Raw genomic sequence first — 21,468 nt, 5'->3', positions numbered from 1 at the left:
AGTGCCTCCCGGAACATGTAGTCTCAGGGTGCTCTAGCGCGCGTCGGGTGACGGCACTTCCGGCGCGCGTTCGGGCGGCGCGGCGCTGCTGTGTCAGGCGGGCGCTACCGCCATGGCGGGCGAGGGTGGCGCGTTCCGGCTTCGCTGTTCCCTCCTGGGGCACGGCCAGGACGTGCGGGGCCTCACTTGCGGCCTCTTCCCGCAGGGCGGCTTCGTGTCCGTCTCGCGGGACCGGACCGCGCGGCTCTGGGCCCCGGACGGGTGAGTGCTGGGCCGCGGCGCTGGGCGGGCCCGAGCGGCCGCTCTGGCCGGCGCCCCGCGGGCAGGAGGGCGCGGAGGTGGCGCCGTCGCGGCCTCGCCCGTGCCTTGCCGGGGTGGTCACCGCGGCCGTGTCCTCCTCAGGGGCTGGCGTCTGAATCGGCGGGGCCGGGGGAGGTGGCGGGCGGTGGAAGCCTGTTCTGGAGGCGTTCATGAGTGGTATTGTCGCTTGCATGGGATCATGGAATGAGAAGGGGTGGGAAAGGGCCTTAAAAACTATCTGGTCCCAGCTCCCGTGACATCCGCAGGAACACCTTCCATTAGACCAGGTTGCTCGGAGCCCCATCCAGAGTGGCAGCCTGGCCTTGAACTCTTCAGGAATGGGGCATCCACAGCTTCTATGGTCATCTTGTTCCAGTGTCTCACCACCCTCACAGTAAAGAATTTATCTTGTATTACTAACCTAAATTTCCCCTCTTTCAATTTTTACCCCTGCCCTCTTGTCCTATCACTACAATTCCTGATGAAGATCCCCTTCCCCCGATCCCTGTAGGCTTCCTTAAGGTACTGGAAGGTTTCAGTGAGGTCGCCACACCACTTTCTCCAGGCTGAACAGCCCTAACTTTGGCGTGCCTGCTTTTGAGGAGGTCCTGTGTGTTTAAGCAGTTAGCTGTATGTCGATACTCCAGCGTGCTTTGCAGATGCTAACGATGTCAATAAATCTAGGTGGTTTTTTCTAGCTGATGTTAATAATGTTGTTTGTGCCTCATGGTATTCAAGGCCACAGTAACACTGCCAAGTTTTGCCAGTAAGGCAGTATGCTTTCATTGTTTATAAAACACATCTTGTCTCGTGCTTGGTGAGCAAGCTTCTTTGAACATGAAATGAAATATGAACAAAAAATACACAGAATTTAAATACGCAAAGGCATTGAAAAATGATGAAAACAAAAAAAACCCCAACACTGGGTTTTTGGATATTCATGTTGCGCAGGTTGTCTCCTACTGAATTTGTCTTGTTGAAGTCACAAAGTTCAGCTTATCACTATGACCAGAAACAATACTGCTAAGCAATGTGAATAATACACGGCAGAGGTGCAGCTGTTGCTGGAAGCAACAGGATATACCTTATCCCTTGTCTATAGTTTAAAATTGTGAACTGCCTTCCGAAGCTGCTTGGCACGAGTATCTTTCCACTGCCTTCCAGTAAAACAGATGATTGGCAAATTTCAGGGAAACTTACATGTGTCCTTATATTGATCTCTGTAGCTCTGCAATTGAAGTGAAGGAAGACTAATCTCGTTAAGTGTGTCTTGTTAAATGTGTCATCACAAAGGAAAGAAATTGTTAAATTGCACAGAAATTTGCAGCAGGAAAGGAAGTTTAATTCTACCCATAATTTTTGAGGACTCTGTGAGGAAGACATAAATAACTTAGATGGAGTCACAGTATGTTGGTAATGATTATCTGTCTGCCCTGAAGACTCAGGGATTGCAGTAGCCAAGGTGCAGTGGGTGAGCACACTGCTGTGTGATGCTTTTGTTATTTAGATTTGCCAGAAAAGTATGTTACCTTCATTTCTTGTTTGTACCTTCAGCAGAGAAGATATTTTAGAATTTAGAATATCTTGATTTTGTTACATATTTCAAGCTCTCCAAGCATTAGAGTATAAAGGATGACAGTATGGTATATATGATATGATATCACATATGAGATATGATATGATATGATATATGATATGTTTTTTGAGGGTTGGGTAACAATCACAGAAAAGAAAAAAGTAAAACCAAAATAAACCAAGGACACAGCACCACAACCTATACGTTGATACTGTGGGAACAAGTAGCTTCTTTGAGTTAGTGCTGTAACCATTGAGGTTCACTCAGGATGAAGAATCAGGGTGCTACTTGAGTCACTTATGGTCTATTTAATTATTAAACCTTTACAGTGCTCCTGAAGAAGAGGCAATGAATAGATTTGGGAGGCAGTAAACCTTTTCATTGATGTGATCTGTTACTTTAGTATATACTGGCATACATATTTGAATCTTAAGACACCAAAAGATTTCATAAAGGCAAACTATAACTTTCTGATCACATTGGCACAGTGTTTGCCAATGAGCAAGGAAAACAAAACCTTAACTCCTTTAAGGCCTACCATTTCTGAAAAATAAGTGTAAAGCTTTAAGTAAGTATTGTGTACTGGGTAGGAATGCTGGGATGTAATATTTCTCTTAAGTTTTTCATTCTTTTTAGGCCATCCTTAGTTTTCATTCAGCACAATGCAAGTATAGTTATTAATTCAAGAGTTGTAATTTACTCAAGTAAAATTCTGTTTCTGTTATGACTCTGACTGATTGTCTCATGTTTAGTCTTAACAGGGGTTTTACTGAAATTCACTGTATGAGTGGCCACTCCAATTTTGTATCCTGTGTGTGCATCATACCTCCAAGTGACCTCTATCCTCGTGGACTAATTGCAACTGGTGGCAATGATCATAATATTTGCATTTTTACCATTGACAACACAGCTCCTCTCTACATCCTTAAGGGTCATAAAAACACAGGTATGTAATTTTATTTCAGAGGTTTTTGCATAAAAGCTAGAGTGATTTATTAGGGAGGAAATTAAGCTGAATTTATACAACTCTATTTATTTGGTACATAATGCAGCATACTACTTAAAGTAAACAGTAAATAACACAGAGAAGTGCGGACACCACACACAGACCAGTGTGATCAAGTGAATGCCGCCTATTACACACTACACACGGTTTATGTAGGGTTAAGGCTACGTTCAGTTGACTAAATTGAACATCACACTACTTAACTGCAAACTCTAATAGGTTATAATCCATATCCCACAAGTCCAGTGTTTTTGTGAACTCATCCTGACTGTTTTCAAGGACACCTCCAGAGTCCTGTGGGAGACTTGGGGAGTTCCCATGAGAAGCCTGTGGGGAGTGATTTCTCATTTACCGGACACCAGCAGCTGTAGCCTTGAATATTCTTAGCTGCTTTCAGTCTCACAGGGGCTTATATAGATCTGAATTGCTCACCTGTGATTTTTCTGTACCTACAAGTACTTAATTATGGTCTCTGCAAGTAGTAGTTTATAATCTTAATTCTTGCAGTGGCCATTCATTACAAGGACTTCTAAGTGTACCCTGATGAATGTTTGGACTTTCACTATATACATGAACTCATGGCAATTTACAGGATGATTACTCTTTTGCCAAGAGCTGTATTTTCAAGAAGCAGTTGGTTCTTCATGTATTAAACTTAATTTTTATGTCAAAACTGATAGAAGCAGAGAAAGTCAGCTTCCTAAATAAACTTTCTCTGCCCATTTTGTTACTTTGGTGGGGATTTTGTATTAATTGGTGCTTTAAATACACAGTTTTATAATGTGTTAATGGAGCATTTGCAGGTTATCTTTCTACTGACTCTTGGTTTCTTGGTGGTCATAGTTTGCCTTCCAAGAAGATAAGCTCAGTATTCTTTTTTTTATGAAACCTTGCTTCTTGGGTACACAATAACACTTGGTAAAAACTTAGCTTTTTCTTACTTCTTAAAGTCTAAACCTTTGCATTAATTCTGTGTCTTGACTAGTTGTCTAACCTGTTTGTCATCATATTCTAACAAGGCAGTTAAATGCCTCCCTGACATCCGATCCCGTCAGATCTCGGAAGCTAAGCAGGGTCAGCCCCGGATTAGTACTTGGATGGGAGACCTCCTAGGAAATGCCAGGTGCTGTAGGTTCTAGTCCTGAGAACTTCCCTGTCACTGTCCAAGCTTGCTCGACCGTGGCAGATGAACCTCAGGACTGAAACGGTGGGGCCAGTTCTGTGCACGCTGAGCCTCACCTAAAATCCACTGCGCAGGCTGGAAGGGCACAGCCACGTGGGGACAGCCCTTCCCAAATCTTCGTTTGCAAAGCCGAGCCAGACACACACACACACACACACATCATATTCTACTCTGAAGAGAAGAGATCTGGTACTAAGAGAAATTTAAAAATATGAATGGCAAAAGTATTTCAAATTGTGTAACCTAAAATCAAGAGATTTTGAAGCAGCTTCTTGCTAGGTCACAGTGCAACTATAGGTCCCCAGACTGCTCAACACACACTACATATGCTACTGATACCAACTAAATCTCTTTAAATTACTGGCATAAAGATTGTGGCAGTGCAGGACACGTGTCAGTTCTGACTTGAATGTTCATTCTAGTTTGCAGCCTTTCATCTGGGAAATTTGGCACATTATTAAGTGGATCATGGGATACAACAGCCAAGGTGTGGTTGAATGACAGATGTATGATGACATTACAGGTATGAAGTTCCCCTACATGAATATAAAATACGTACTCTGAATTTGATTCTGGCAAGTTTAACATTGTTGGGTTTTTTGCAGGGTCACACAGCTGCAATATGGGCAGTGAAAATACTTCCTGAACAGGGATTAATGTTGACTGGTTCAGCTGACAAAACTATAAAACTCTGGAAGGCAGGCAGATGTGAAAGAACATTCACTGGTAAATGTTGCTGCATTTGATAATTTCATTAGGATAATATGTTCTTTTGGAAAGAATTTAAAACCCTTAAAACCTTGGATAAATTGAAAAATATTTAGACAGGATTTTTAAAGTCTCTGAAGTTGTGCAACTGAAGTTGCGCATGTAAGTCACATGATTTTTAAAAGAATAAGATTTCAGAGAATTGCGAGCAGTTGATTGTTTTTTAACTGCTCCCATAATGGTTTGTTACCTGAGCTAAGTAGAAGTTGTGCACTGCTGCTAATAGTGAAAAAAACTGCATTAAAATTTTACCTTTCTTTTATGAAGGGCATGAAGATTGTGTGAGAGGTTTAGCTATTCTCAGTGAAATGGAATTCCTTTCCTGTGCTAATGATGCCAGTGTTCGAAGATGGCAGATCTCTGGCGAGTGTCTGCAGGTGTATTATGGCCATACAAATTACATTTACAGCATCTCTGTCTTCCCTCGATGTAACGGTAGGATTATTTTTGAGACTATTGCTCAACGTGAAAGGAAATGGCAGGGTGGGTGTTCTGTAGTTTCGTGCCCCTGCCACAACTGAAGAACTCAGCATTTAATTTACTTAGTACATCTGGTGTAAATAGTTAAAAAAAAAGCTATGATTGACTCACATCTCTGTCAGAGTCACTCTGGCAGCATGTGGGATAAAAGGTCCTGGGTTAGAGCTTATTGAAGTCTCAAGTGAAACTTTGGTGAATAGGCAGGACTATTGTCTGAGTTGCCATCTGTGTTTCATCATTGTTGCAGAGTGGTAAAATAGTAACATGTGGGTTACCAGTTTGAGATAATGTAAATTCAGATAGTTCCATGATATGCATTATAAATTGTTTAAGAATATTATGTGTCAGGCTAAACTACATTTGTTTTCAGAGTTAGAGGTTTAGAACCAACTGTTGCAGACAGTTGTAGAAGAACTTCCAAGTCAGTGACCTTTGTGTGGTGTATGGAACACTTGCACATTGGTTCAACAGGTGAAGTGCATGTATGTAAGTGGATGTGTATATTGTAAATCTCCTGAGCCTTAGAATTCCTCACTGAAGAGTTTATAGACTTTTGAGACTTCTTTTTGTATGTTCTGTGATAAAGCAGGATTATCATCCAAAACTCAATTTAAAACAAGTGTGAAACTGTGCAAGTATAGTGTGAGATGAAACAGTGATGATTACAATATTGTTTAAACTCTTGAAAGGACGACGAGATCTTAGTTTGTCTCGGGCATAATTTCATTCCCTGCCTGGCTGCTTAGTCTGCTATTTATGCAGTTGACAAATGAAAAGTGACTTTCTTTATGCTCTCTTCTTGCAGCTGAGAGAAGTACTAAGTTGTAGAAAGCTTCTTTTACTGTTCTAATTTTTAGATACCCCATTGCAGAATGGCATCTAGTATCACAGTGTGCTAAAAATATACTTTACAAGTTTTTTTATTTTTTCATTTTCAGATTTTGTAACTACTGGAGAGGATAGATCTCTTAGAATCTGGAAACAAGGGGAATGTGCTCAAACAATCAGACTCCCAGCTCAGTCTGTGTGGTGCTGCTGTATATTAGACAATGGTGACATCGTAGTTGGTGCGAGGTATCCAAGTTTTACTCTAAATACATTTGTAAATCCAAATCTACAAATCCTTGATGAAATTACAAACATCACTTTGGATATCAGTTTCATCTGTATTTAAAAATACAGCCATCAAAATAAGTGTTGTGTGTGTGCGTGTGTTAAATTTAAAGATGTGCTATGCTTTATGTCATGGAGGTAGAATGAATTCTATGGGAATGTGGTAAACCATGAATAGACTGAGAATAAATTTACATGTACTGAATAAAGAATCCTTTTGACAAACATAGTCTATCTTGACTTCAAAATTACACTGAAAGCAGGGTTACTTGCTTGATTCCTTCTCTGGTTGGTTTTAGCATGAGAGTGAATTCCATCCATAAGAGTGATTGAGAAGGGTAGTTAGAAATAGTGATGGTTTTTTACAATGGAGAAATCACTATTAGAATTTATGTAATCATCATGATGTTTAGAATTGTATTTCTGTTTGAATGTTTTCTCTCCATTCAGTGATGGAATTATAAGAGTGTTTACAGAGTCTTTGGAACGTACAGCAAGTGCTGAGGAGATTCAGGCTTTTGAAAATGAGCTTTCCCAAGCATCCATTGACCCTAAAACTGGTGATTTAGGAGATATTAATGCTGATGACCTTCCTGGAAGAGAACATCTTAAGGATCCTGGTAAGTTTTTGTACTTCTCTCATGGTAGAGATGCCTCCAGGTCTTGTTTCTGAGGTATTGAAACTTTTAATAGTTTCCAAAATTGAGACTTTGTTCAGACTTTCAATAGGGTTGCTGAAGAAAACAGCTTAATTTTTCTCTACTACCCTCACTGATTCTTTTGGAGGCAGAACACTTTTGGTTGGTTGGTTAGGTTTTTTTGATAGACTGAAATGGTCAAAAATATGGGATAACATAGAAAGAGGTGGATTCAGGATACTACCGTGTGTTGGAGATGTTTTGGATCTCTTCCACCAGCTGTACCAGCAGTATATGAGACAGTTAAGTAATTTGCAAAAGGACTAAAATAAGTAAAGGATGCAAATTTTTTGCTTAGATTTTGGCTTTAAAGGTAGTTCTGATCGACTTAGTTCACACTTTCCAGGTACTCAGGAGATTCCTGAGAATGCAGTGGAAGCAATAGTAAACGTTACTCTAAAACAAATATTTTTTCCAAAGGTGAAGTAACCAGTGATTTCAGCCCTTGACTGATCACCCGGTAGAAATCTTATAACCACGTGGAACTTTGCATCTTATTAAGACTGTGGGGAGAGTATCACCTTTCTTGATTGTCATCTCACTGGGGAAATTACAAACTTTTGAAGTATTTGACCTAAGGATTGGTTTTGCCACTCAGTCTTGTGGCAGATACTGTTACCATAATTATAAAATGCTGTTGTCAAGATATCTGCTATCCTGTCATGAGATGTAGTATTGTTCTGGCTCTGACAGGGATAGTTAATTGTGTCTAATAGTAGTTAGTATGGGACTGTGTTTTGGATTTGTGCTTAAAATGGTGTAGATAACACAGGGATGTTTTCATTCCTGCTTGAAACGATGTAGATAGCACAGGGACGTTTCCATGCCTGCTGAGCAGTGCTTGCACAGAGCCAAGGCCTTTGCTCTTCCTCACCGCACCCCACCAGTGAGGGAGCTGGATGTGCACTAGGAGCTGAGATGGGTCACAGCCAGGACAGCTGACCCCAGATGATCCAACAGATATCCCATACTATATGTCATCATCCTCATGATACAGACTTAGAGGGAAGGGGGGATTTTGGTGATGCCATTTGTCTTTCCAAGTGACTGTTAAGTGTGATGGAGCCCTGCTTCCCTGGAGACAGCTGAACTCCTGCCTGCCTGTGGGAAGTGGTGAATGAATTCCTTGTTTTACATTGTTTGTTGCATGTGGCTTTTGCTTTACCCATTAAATTGTATCTGAACTCACAATTTTTTTTCATTTATACTCTCCCAGTTTTATTCTGCATCCCAACCAGGGAGGACTGAGCTAGGGGCTGAGTGCTGCTTAGTTTCCATCTGTGGTTAAACTGTGACATGTATCTACTTACTTCCTGAGCTTTGAGTTTAAATATTGTTGAACTATTCATTTTCTATGCTGAACACTATTCAAAGACTTGTCTCCTAAAGTAAATCATATTCTTGACATTGTTCAAACTTTTATAAACCTGTCTACAGGAACAAGAGATGGACAGACACGGCTTATTAAAGATGATGGGAAAGTAGAAGCATATCAATGGAGTGTTAGTGAAGGAAGATGGATAAAGATTGGTGATGTTGTTGGTTCTTCTGATGCCACAAAACAAACATCTGGAAGAGTTTTATTTGAAGGAAAGGTATATGGAAGCTTAGTTTTATTCCTACCTAAGTAAAATATTTAATTTCCCAATAAAATGTATTCCAGTCTTTACTCAGATGAAATATAATTTAGAAAAATAGGTATTTGTTTGCGCTTTTGTCATCTTTGATCTCAAGGCAGAAATGTAAGTACTAAGTGCAAGTGTAAGTAAGTGTATACTACTGTGCTTCATTACTTTTGAAACACATTTTGTAAAGGGAACAAGCCAATAGACACAAATTATTTTGGAAAAACTATTAGTAGCAAAATGATCAAATTCTATTATATTTATTATTAATACCTTGAGAAATTTATTTCCTTTCCAAAGAAAGTGAACCATACAAGTTACAGTGCAAGGCCTACCTAAAGTATTAGGTACTGGACCTTATGTACCCCTTCTCTACAGTAGCTATCGAACCTAAAGGCAGATAAGCGGAAGTGTTTCTTTCACACACGCACATGGACACACGCACACATGCACACACACGCACACACACATATACACACGCATGCACACACATGCACACGCGCACACGTACACGCATGCACACACCCACATGCATGCACACGCACACATGCACACATGCACACACGTGCACAGACACATACACATGCACACACATGTGCACACGCACACATACACATGCACACACACATGCACACGCACACATACACATGCACACGTACACACATACACACATACAGACACACATGTACACACACACATACACTCACACGTACAGACACACCTGCACACACACACATACACTCACACATACACACACAAATACTGCACATATACATACACAAATACATATGCACACACATACACACACACATACACACAAGACACACGCATACACTCACATGCCTACACACACACACACATACACACACACAAATGCACACATACACACACACATAACACATACAAGTCTGACTGGGGCCACCACATAAATAACGCCTCAAAGATACTAATTTTCTCACTTGCATGTTTTAAAAGAAATATTAGAAAATTATTCTCTAGTATTAGAGATGTGCATTTAAGACTGAAGTTTTTTGAGGCATAGCTTTGCAGGCATCCAGAGCTGCCCATGAGAGTTATGATGCTTCTGTTATTTTGCAACATCACATCACAATCTGTTGTTTTTCTGTGCTCTTCATGAGGCAAGGAATTCTGGAAACTACAGATTTTAAGTCTGTCGTGGTTCTGGCTGAGACAGAATTCTTCTTAGCAGCTGGTACAGTGCTATGTGTTTTGGCTGTAGTGTAACAACAGTATCGATAACACACTGGTGTTTTGGTTGTTGCTAAGTATTGTTTCACCTAAGTCGGCAAATGTTTCCTTGCAGTCTCTGTAGGAGAGTATTGATAGATTCTGCAGTATCACTGCTATTTGATACATAGCAGTGTTGCTTATCCCTGGGCCTTTATTAGTTTACATTTGATACATCTTTTTGTAAAAATTGCTGGCAAACTTCTAATTTGCTTTTATTTTTATTCTGCTTAAAGGAATATGACTATGTTTTTACTATTGATGTAAATGAAAATGGGCCTTCCTACAAACTGCCATATAACATCACTGATGATCCTTGGCTGACTGCATACAACTTCCTGCAAAAGAATGATCTGAATCCTATGTTTCTGGATCAGGTGGCCAAGTTTATTATGGACAACACTAAGGGGCAAACACTGTTGAGTACAAGTGCTCAGTTTTCAGATCCGTTTACAGGTAAAAGTTTTAAACTTAAATAACAACATCAGGCACTCCTCCCAGTTTTGTGTCTTCAGCAAACTCGCTGAGGGTGCACTCTGATCTTCCAGATTGTTAAAGAAGATGTGGAACAGGATTGGATGCAGTACTGACCATGGGGTCGTGGCTGTCTTCCAACTATGTTGCACCACAGATCACCACCCTCTGGGCCTGATGGTTCAGTCAGTTTTCAGTCACCTCACTGTCACAGAATCAGAGAATCGTTAAGGTTGGAAAAGACCTCAAAGAATATTAAGTCCAACCATTAACTTAGTACTACTATGTTCACCCATACAGCATATCCCCAGGTGCCATATCCACATGTTTTTTGGACACTTCCAGGATGATGATTCCACCACTTTCCTGGGCAACCTATTCCCATTCCTGACCACCCTTCCAACATAAAAAAATTTTCTTCATATCTAATCTAAACCTCCCCTGGTGCAGCTTGAGGCCATTTCCTTTCATCCTGCCACTTGTTATTTAAGAGACCAACCCCCCACCTTGCTACCATCTACTTTCAGGTAGTTGTAGAGAGCAGTAAGGTCCACCCTGAGCCTCCTTTGCTTCAGGCTAAACTCCCTCAGCTCTCCAAGCTCCTCACAGGATATGTGATCCAGACCCCTCAGCAGCTTTGTTGCCCTTCTCTGGACTTGCTCGAGTTTGGCTTTTGATTTGTATGTGTCCAAGTGTGTAGTGTAATATGTACGCCCCAGAAAACAAATTTCTGATCCTCAAATAATACAGAGGAATTTGTTCACAGCAGGGGTTAGGATCAGATTTCCTATAATGCCACAATAAACAATAAGTCATATTTGATGTTTGGCTTTATTTATTTATTTAACATTTATTTATTATTTAACATTTTAATAACATCAAGCTGTGTTTAATAGTTGCTGCTTTTCCTGCTGTTTCTCTAGGTGCTGGACGTTATGTTCCAGGATCTTCATCTGGACCGAGTACAATGCCTGCAGCAGATCCATTTACAGGTAATGTAAAATTCATAACATGTCTGGCTAGCATGTAAAATGCATATTTTAATCGTGTTCAGTTTCATTCTACATTTGGCTCTAGATGACTATTTTTGGCAGTTCTCTTTAAGGCAGTAATGTGGGACAGGCTGGTAAGGTGGGCTCTGCCACTGTCAGTGCCTTGAGATCTGTTCAGTAGAGGCAAGCCCTCTGTTGACTGCTCTGCCTCATGTCACTCTACCTTCTACAGCAAAAGGATAAGGACTTCAGCCTTTTGTTTGGCAAAAATTCATGTGCTTGAACAACACAGGAATGAATATATCCATAAAGGTAGTTTTATATTGTCACTCATTTTTTCTTACTACATGATCTTTATTGTCACCATACACTCTAGATCCTCACTGGGATACCTATTGTAAAGGCCTCTTCACTAGTTTAGAAAGCTTGTTTGTAGAGACATTCTCAGTTCTAGCCCTCGTTTTTTAGTCTTACCCCATCCCCGATAAGTAGCTCTTGCTCCTCAAAGAGGGTCCTGTAGTCAATAGGTGCCAAAGTTCTGCCAGCAAAACCAGCCATTTAGTGTGTTGCTGACCTACTTCATGAGTCTTTTCAAGCATTTTTGATTTCTTGAGAGCATCAAAAAAATGCCAGTTAGGCCTTGCTTCCAGAGCTCTCTAATTACCATTGATACTCTCCAGGACTTTCTTGGCAATAGCATTGCTGACCATGTGGAAGAGTAGCAGATTAAGTCTGAAGGTCAGGCAAGGCTTGGCAGTGTCTCTGTGGCTTCCTGGATCCTAGCCTCCCAAGATACCAGGAGATGTACTCCTGTGTCCATAGGCAGGTGCCTCCATATGCTGCAGGAGAATACTCTGTCTACTGTCACTGCTGCTTGCCTTTCCCCTTTTTGCATCTGTGAGGTGCAGTCTGATGTGGCTCTTAGGCATCCACTACTGAGTGTTTTTCCTGGCCCATGCCAGGAAACTGCCTGTTCTGCAATTGTAGATCTACAGGTAGAGCAGAAGCCTTGCTTGGTGTGGCTCTGTGATCTCTGAAGATGGAGGCTTCACCTGAGGCCTCAGTGCCAGAAAGGAGAGTCCACTTCCCACAGGAGAGGCATAGTGGGCAGGCCTCATGCACACAGGAAGCATATCTCAGCAATGCTCTCCCGCTGGACCTTGTCATGGATAAGTATCTGGTGTGTTGAGGGCCTTTTTACACTGCTGAGTGCCAGAGGTCATGCCAGTGTCTCCCAGCTGTAACTCACTTAACTTGCGAATGTCATCATCACCAACACTCTTACACATAGGCATAGATTCAATCCTTAAAGAAGAGTTGAGGGCTTCTTTTTAATGCCTTTAATTCCTTTAGTGACCCCTTAATAGTGATTGAACTCTAGTCTAATTACAGGTATACATGACCTCTTTACCAGTGGTGGTGTTTAAAAACCGTCTTTGTTTAGGTGCTGGTCGCTATGTTCCTGGTTCAGCATCCACTGCAGCAGCGCCAGTGGGTGGGGTTGATCCGTATACAGGTAAGAGGTGATGTCTGCCAACAAAAAACATTCCTGACTTTTTGTTTTGTTTTTCCCTCTGACATTGAATTCTGCATGAATTCTGCATTGATGCAAATTTATACTTGATTGAAAATAAGGACCAGATTGAAGCTGCTTGTACGCTGGAAATTATTCAGAAAATAGGGATAACAGAGCCTTCTTTTACATGCAGGAATCATGCACACAGGCTTTAAAGTATCTGATAGAAATCTGCTCTTGAGAAGATTTTTGTTCTGCTAGTAATTAGGTCAGTAGTTAGTAGTAGATCAGAGAAGCTGATGGGCATTACACAATATTCAGCCCCTACATGACCTGTAAGTTTAGGAGATCATTATTGATCATGATTAAAATTTTTTGTTACTTTTTAGAAAAAGAGATTTCACGCTACTATTGCATGTGACATCGCTTGGTCATATCTGCAGATCTTTGCCCCTTGATTATGAAAATAATAAAAACATAAGATTTCAGGAGCAGGAGGGATCTTTGTTCTAAAATGACCTTTGTCATTTTTCATGTCTTAACTGCAATACTCATGAATGACTGTGTATTTAGTTCACCTCATAAAGAAATCACTGTTAATAATTTAAACTTCTAAGTTTTTGAATGAGGGGAGGACAGTTTGTAAAGTTACTGCTTTAAGTTTTAACCCTTGAATTTGAAAATAATATAAGGAAAGGCTTGTATTTCCATAAATATTCTATTTTTTCCAGGCGATATTCTCTGAGTAATGTCCAGCAGTAGAGACTCACTGCTAGGATGTTGTTCTCTGTCAGACCTTCGATATGCTGTTGAACACTCTGTATTGTCTTTCTTTAGGAATGGATGCCTATCAATCAGCTGTAGCTAAAGCTGAAAACATTTACTTTCCAAAGAAGGATGCTGTCACCTTTGACCAGGCCAATCCTACACAGATACTGGGTCAGTGTTTTAATAAAGATGTATTTTTTCATTTGTTTGAAGTAACTTGACTTTTGAGCTTTTGATAAAACTGAGCCAATTCCCATTGCTTTCCTAATGTTTCTTGGTTTTGACCTTCTAAAATTGCATTCATCACTTCATTGATGCATATATTTGAAGGTTTAGGAATAGGAGTACTTCATAGGAACTCTAATCTAATACAAAATATCGTTTTTTTTCCTTTCCATTGGCTTGATCTGCTGTTTCCACAGAATTGCTACTTTTTGGTCACCAGTTCATTTCAGTATATTTCTGTAGAGTGCCTTAGTACATTTAAAAGTTTTATTAAAATAATTTGTGTTCACAATGTATCTGCCTTGAAACTATTAAAATTCTCAATTCTTTCCCTTCCTTTTATAAACAGACCTTGGAAATGTTGCAGCTGTCTGGCTAGTCTGTTGACAAAATGTATTAAACAGAGAAACTTTTTAGAAAAAGTATATGTCAACCATTATCCAACATCTTGAAGAAGGCAAGCTCCTGGCTTTACAGTTACGGAATCATAGAATGATTTGATTTGGAAGGGACCTTTAAAGATCATGTAGTCCTATCTCCCAAGTCTGCACAGGCATTCCTTTAACTAGACCAAAGCCCCATCCAGCCTGATCTGAAGCACTTTCAGGGATAGGGCATTATGCATATCTTCTCTGGGCAACTTGTTCCACTGTCTCTTTCAATTCAAAAGCATTAACCCTTGTCCTGTCACTACAGGCCCTGATAACATGTCTCCCTCTATCTTTCTTATAAGCCCCCTTTAAGAATTGGAAGGCTGCTGTTGGGTCTCCCTGGAACTTTCTCTTCTGCAGGCTGGCTGAAGAATCCCAACTCTCAGCCTTTCCTTGTAGTAGAACTCTTTCACCCCTGTGATCATTTTTGGTGTCCCTCCTCTGGGCCCACTCCAAGAAGTTCACCTCTTATGCTGAATCCAGAGGTGGATGCAGGATTACAGGTGAGGTCTCATGGGTGGCAGAGTAGAGGGGCAGAATCATCTCCCTTGCAATACTGGACACCATTTTTTATGCAGCCTCGAATGCAGTTGACTTTTTGGACTGTGAGTGCTTATTGCTGGCTCATGTCCATTTTTAGTAAACTAGTACCAAGTCTTTCTTTTCAGGACTGCTCCCAGTCCCTTTTTAGCCCAGTCCATATTCATGTGTGAGTTTACCCTGAAACAGGTGCAGGACCTTCCACTTGCCCTTGTTGTTGAACTTCATGAGGCTCACATGACTCCATTGCTCTATGACTCCTGTCCAGATCTCTCTAGAGTCTTCTGTCTGTGGTATTGCTTTTCCACATACTGTTCAGGTTTTATTTTCTGTTTAAATTAAGTCAGAATCTTCAGTCAGCCTTGTGCTCTTGCCCTGAATTATGTTGTTTTCTGATGTTTATTGTTTAGGGACAAGATAAGGGATTCAAACTAGTTTTTTTTCCTGTAGGTTTTGGCCAGGAAATAGATTTAGCCTCTTAATTTTCCACAAATTTACAGTAAAATTTTACAGCAAGACTGTCTGACATTCACATTATAGTAAAGCAGAAACTTTCACTTAATCTCTAAAACATACTGCATCAGTTTATTTTTATTCAATATTCTTCAAGATAACAGTATTAGCCACAGGCTTGTGGGCTATGTGGTTTTTTGAAGTTTAGAATCTGAAAATTAGGTTTTACTAAATTTCCCCTCAGTTTCATAACAGTGCATGCTTAAATACACTTGTAAATATTATGGCTGGACCGGGATAGATTTAAGAGCTGAATATTTGTATTTTTTTTATAAGGCCCATGGTTTGGGGGTTTTTTGGTGCATACTATAAAACTACTAAGGATGTAGTAATGTAATGTTGTCTGCTTGCATATTTTTTGGCATGGCCTTCATTAATTCTGGAAGAACCATAATTGACAGGTCCTTAATGCTAGACCCATTACACTAAAATAGTTTTCCCAGTATTCAGACTTTTAAATCACATTAAAGTGTGATCACAAAACTTAAATAAGAAAAAAATGCAAAAACTATGATCACAATAGGCACATAATTCTTTTTAATTTTTTCTACTGCCTAATAATAGCAAAGAGCAAAAAATAAACCATTTTTCAACTACAGAAGCTGTAATGGTCTTGTGATTCTTTTCTACATTTTTCTCTTTGTGTAGAGATTTTCTGAAATTTTCTATGAATTTTGAATCTTTGTGTTGTACTAATAAATAGTAGCAATCATTGTGGTAACTGAAAGCTTTAAATTAGAAAATTACTAAATTGGGAAAAGTGTTGAAAAATCCATCACCTCCCAAAAAACCCCAATTACAATAGTTGTTACGTGTTTGTAAAGTGCCTTTGAATTGTTCCTTTCAAGATCTTGATTTGTGAATTTCTGTTTTTAGAAAGCTATGCCTCTTTCATTGGTCTTACAGGCAAATTAAAGGAACTTAATGGCACTGCATCTGAAGAACATAAGCTTACAGAAGATGACTTGATAATCCTAGAAAAGTTGTTGTCTGTAACATGCAACACCTCTGCAGAAACACCTACAGCACAGCAACTTCAGACTTTATGGAGAGCAGTAAACTGGCCAGAAGGTACACATTTCCAATTATATTTTGTACCATCGTCTCATCAATTCTTCACAATGAAGCATTCTTAACAATGCTTGTTATGCTGTTTGTTACACAGAGTCTGTCCTAAAGACTTGATAACCTGAGTAAAAAACAGAAGATGATAAACAGGTGCTAACAGCAGTGATCAGCAGCAGGGGCGAAACTGGTAGTTGTTTGTCAGGTTTTGTTGTTGGCACAGGAGGACACATAAAAGAGAAACTTGATATGAACATTAGTCATGGTTATTTCATTAGCAGGGGCATCCTCAAAAAAACGGTGAGACTTGTTTGGAAATAGAGCAAGGAGTGTGAGCTTGGGATCATAATTTGCTACCAAATGAGAGATGAAATTTTGGAGATAAATTGCCAAAAAAAAAAATATCAAAAGTAGCTCGTGTTTATTGTGGTAGAAAAGAAGAAGTTACAGAAGCTCTAGGCCATGTGGTCAAAATGGCATTGTTGAAATGACATTCTGATGAATACAAGATGAGGTGATACAATTACATTTAATAATGTATCGACACGGATGGATTGGAAAGGCTATTTTGGTTTTTAAGGCACAGTCTGGAAAGAATGCATATATTGCATATACAAGTATCTAAACATGGTTAAAATTAACTGCTTTCTCGAAGATGCAGTTAATGATTTATTAACTGGAAGAACATTTTAGTTTTAAAAATTCGTGGTTATTATATAACATCACTTAATCAAACTATGTTTTTCATAGCTGGAAGCTGCTGATAGCCAATGTTGTCACACCTTCCAGACTCTTTGTATTGTACAAAGCATTAATTCTGAAGATTGTGTGTATTTGCAGGAAAAACCTCAGTAAGTAGCTAAGCAGGTCCAGCTTTGATTTGGTTGTAAGCATGGAATAGCAATAGTGAATCAAGGAGACATGTATTTGAAATTTGGGAAAGGGACGCCACTGCTGAACCAACTTTCAGTTCAAATTCCTTTCAATGATTTCCAGCTCATTAGTTGAGGACCTTTTTTTATTTTCTTTGCAAATTATGTCTCAGAAATGAAGGTAATCTAAAATACTTTTTTTGCCCTTTTTTTTCCTGAAAGCAGTTTTGTAGTGATGCTGTCTATGTAGTCACCAAGAAGCTTTCACAGGTGTTTATCTTCAGTGTTATCAATCAGAGTTTTTAGGAAGAATTTTAAAATTTTCTGCAAAGCACTGTATTTATGCTAAATTAAGGATTATGGGTGTTTTTATTGTAACTGAAGTGTTACTAGGATGAACTTGTCAATATTTGACTTCGTGAATTTCAAACAACTTGTGCTTTACCCGAGTCTTTTTCTGCATGAAACTGTTACTGTCTTTTGCCAAAGCTACAGGGCTAGGAGGGTCTGTATTGGAAAGAAACTCACTGGCACATTTGCACGTAATGCAATATTAATACTAAAATTCTGTTTTGTTTTGTTTCATTTCTTAGATATTGTCTTTCCAGCCCTAGACATTCTTAGATTGTCTGTCAGGCATCCCACTGTGAATGAGAACTTCTGCAGTGAAAAGGAGCATGTAGAATTTATTGTCCTTCTCCTTAAATTTCTGAACCCTAAAGGAAAGCAAGCAAATCAGCTGTTGGCACTTAGAGCTCTCTGCAATTGTTTTGTCAGCCATGCAGGCCAGAAGCTCATGATGGAACAGAGGGATGAAATAATGACGCAAGCAATAGAAACAAAATTGGGCAATAAGAACATCCACATTGCACTGGCTACACTGACATTGAACTACGCTGTATGTTTACATAAAGTCAACAATGTTGAGGGCAAAGCTCAATGTTTATCAGTAATCAGCACAGTTATGGAAGTTGTTCAAGATCTTGAAGCCATTTTTAGACTGCTTGTGGCTCTTGGGACACTTATCAGTGATGATATAAATGCTGTGCAATTAGCTAAGTCTCTTGGAGTTGACTCTCAAATAAAAAAGTATGCCTCTGTATCGGAACCGGCTAAAGTAAAAGAATGCTGTAGGTTTGTTCTTAATCTGCTATAGTAATTTTTCTTAGCACTTGAGAGACACAGTGTATGCAGAAAAATGATGCTTTTGTTCATATTTTGTGACAGATTATACTTGAGAAAATACTGGGGATTACTTACACTTGATTTGTTGCAAGACACAGAGCAAATAAAATTTTTTTCATTGTTTGTCATTTGACTGCTTTTCTGAAGAGTATAGTGCACAAGATCTTTTCAATGAGTCCTGTCATTGCTCAGATCAAAATAGATCACCAAGACCAAACCATCTCAGTATTTAAAGGTCATCTAGATGAAAAGGTAGGAAATGGCTGTTTTTTAGTGACTGTCTACTCTGACACCCACTCCAACCACATTTCTTTGTTTCAGAATGATGAATATGTTTCTTGACTTGCTTTTTGTCAACACAGAAGAAGCCCTGAAAACTGTTAAATTCAATAGTACATTTCACAAGCTTATTAGTTAGCATTGGTTAGTATTAACACTCATCACCTAGCCTGGTAAGGAAATTTTTCATCAGCTTTTCTCCACTTTCCTTTGAAAGCTATCTGTTTGTGGCTCTTACTGATTTTTAACCCAGAACTAGGTGACTTTTTGAGGGGTAGAATCTCTGATTGCCATATGGATATTGTGCTTCACTCACAAGTTTGTATCTTGCAGCTTGTAAAATGGCATGAACTTGTGCAGAAGCTTTTACCCAACTTTTTAACTTTTAGGGACAGGAATACCTCACCAGTTCATAGCAAGTGTCTTCCTTTATAAAATGTGTTGTAAAATACTAGGTGATTAAAAAGAAAATTCATCTTGAAGAATGGGAGAGAAATTTAGGGGCAGAGAACAGACAAAGGAGCAGAATCTTGAAGAGGCTTCGTAGAGCTGGTTAGTGCCCCGTCTGTCAGTGTTTAAGAGGCATTTGGGCAATGTCCTTAACAAGTTACTTTTGGTGAGCCCAAAAGTGATCAGGCAGTTGGTCTAGGTCTCTACAGGTCCTTTGCAACTGAAATATTCTGTTCTAAATTGTACGAATATGAAGTCAAGTCTCATGAAGTAACTTTAACTTCATAACTATGGTGACTGAAGAGGGAAAATAATATTCTACTGTTTATTTCAGCAAATCTAAGATGTTCAGGGAAATACTATCTTCTAGTACCTGTGCAAGTGGTACCTTTGGATTTAGAATTAAAATGAACTAAAGACAGTCAATATTCAAGTTACATTTTTCGTTAGACTAATAGAATGGAAAACATTAAAAAAAATGGGCAAGCTTCTCTGGCACATGAGTTCTGGCTCATACCTGCCTGCGTTGTCTGTGTCAGATGTGAAGGCTTTTTTGACCAAGAGCTCTAACTTTTTTTTTCTGTATCTACCTGAACCGTCTGAATTACTACATTACTTTCAGCAAATCTTGCTTCTCAGATTCCTTAGTTGCACACTTACACTCTTACACTTTTCATGGATTTCCAGATACATACCCTCACAAACAATCTTGATCATGGTCTTAGTCACAGGTTTTCTCGTTTGATCCATTGCAAGTTCATGTATTAGGCAGTCCAAGGGATTATTCAGGATTTACAGTGTTCAACAGATTAACCGCTTCCTGGGAACGCATTTAAGAAATTACTATTAGGAAACATGTCTGTGAAATCATGTGCCTGTCTGTTGAATTTTGATTGCCTACTATACAATTGTTCTTGAAACTTAAGATTTTTAATGTTGTGCTCTTTAACTGTGTTTGTATATGTGCTATTTTAAGAAATCTATACTTGTCTTAACTTTTTGATTTTATTATTGTGGGATTGCTCTGTTACAGGTTATCTCTTTACGTGAAAATTGTCATGAATTTCTTAGACCAAAAATTAATGTTTATGTTAATAAACATACTCTGGCAACTCCTAGAAGTGGTATATTAAGAGATATAAAATTTGCTTAAATTTGCAGTGAAAAGATGAGGCTCAGCAGAAAAATCCTTCTAAGGACTGCAGCATTGTATGTTAGGCAAGGTAAACAAAGTAGGCCAGGAATATTTGGAGAGAACGACATCTGCTGCTACAGGGTACTTGTGATAGCCAACCATTCCATAATCTAGCATTGTCTGAGAGGACAGAGAGAATGGGGAATTGTTTGCTATTTCTTTTGTTTTAAATGAGACTGTTTAAAACTCCTTTGGGATTCATGTCCGCATGCATGTATATAAACACACAAGTACATGTAAGTGTACTACTCAATCTGCTGCTGAGATCACAAACAAATAGAACACCTTAAGGATGTCACCAGGATGAAGTTTCTGTTTCAGTGAAAGCATGTTAAATCTATACTGAGAAAACATGCATGGCTCAAGGTCCCTGGTGTACAATCTCTTGAGACCAAAGGACACTGAAAACAGTAACAGGCTTATCACACAGACCTGGCTTGCTATCCACAGCAGTAAACTTAAGATGAGTTGATCTGTGTGATCTGCGTGTTCCTAATTTGATTCAGCAGGGTGATAGTGGAAGTATTTTTGAGAGTTTCAAGAGCCCATTGAAGAGACTTCAAAATGCTCAGTAGATTACACAATTCTCTTGGCATCTTGTTCTAAGCTAGAATGGAAGCTCTTAGAACAGGAAACAGCACATAGTAGCACCTCACGTTAAAGCTTTGTTGTTAGGCATGCCTTGGGTTTTAAAAAGTGGAAGTACCTGGGATCTACTTAGACAAGAACTCAGGACATTGTATAAAATAACTTTCTAGGGAACAGATTGAGGAATCAAAACCTACATGAGTCAGCACTAACTGCTGTACTTGCCAAGACAAATGGAAACTACACTCACACAAATTGGAATACTTGCATCAGAAAGTTTCTGTGATGTCTAAATCATTATTAAGATGGGCCTTGCTCTCATCAGGACCTAACTAACCAGACTTCTAGCTAGTCAGTTGTTCAGGCTACAGACTAACT

General features: G+C 39.3%; 1 protein-coding gene across 1 annotated transcript; it reads left to right on the top strand.

The window, feature by feature from the left end:
* Window positions 1-81: 81 nt before the first annotated feature.
* On the top strand, window positions 82-18,706 carry PLAA (phospholipase A2 activating protein). The gene is made up of 14 exons (XM_071580771.1): window positions 82-261; window positions 2,629-2,822; window positions 4,488-4,588; window positions 4,671-4,791; window positions 5,101-5,268; window positions 6,252-6,387; window positions 6,877-7,046; window positions 8,562-8,719; window positions 10,234-10,453; window positions 11,395-11,463; window positions 12,908-12,979; window positions 13,817-13,918; window positions 16,363-16,527; window positions 17,987-18,706. The coding sequence occupies exons 1-14, from the start codon at window positions 113-115 to the stop codon at window positions 18,547-18,549; spliced, it is 2,388 nt and encodes a 795-aa protein (XP_071436872.1). The 5' UTR covers window positions 82-112; the 3' UTR covers window positions 18,550-18,706.
* The last annotated feature ends 2,762 nt before the right edge of the window (window positions 18,707-21,468 follow it).

This window comes from Pithys albifrons, chromosome Z (assembly GCF_047495875.1).
Source record: "Pithys albifrons albifrons isolate INPA30051 chromosome Z, PitAlb_v1, whole genome shotgun sequence".
In the NCBI taxonomy this organism is placed as follows: Eukaryota; Metazoa; Chordata; class Aves; order Passeriformes; family Thamnophilidae; genus Pithys; species Pithys albifrons.
The sequence above is the reverse complement of the archived record's forward strand: the minus strand, read 5'-3'. Positions and strand labels throughout refer to the sequence as shown.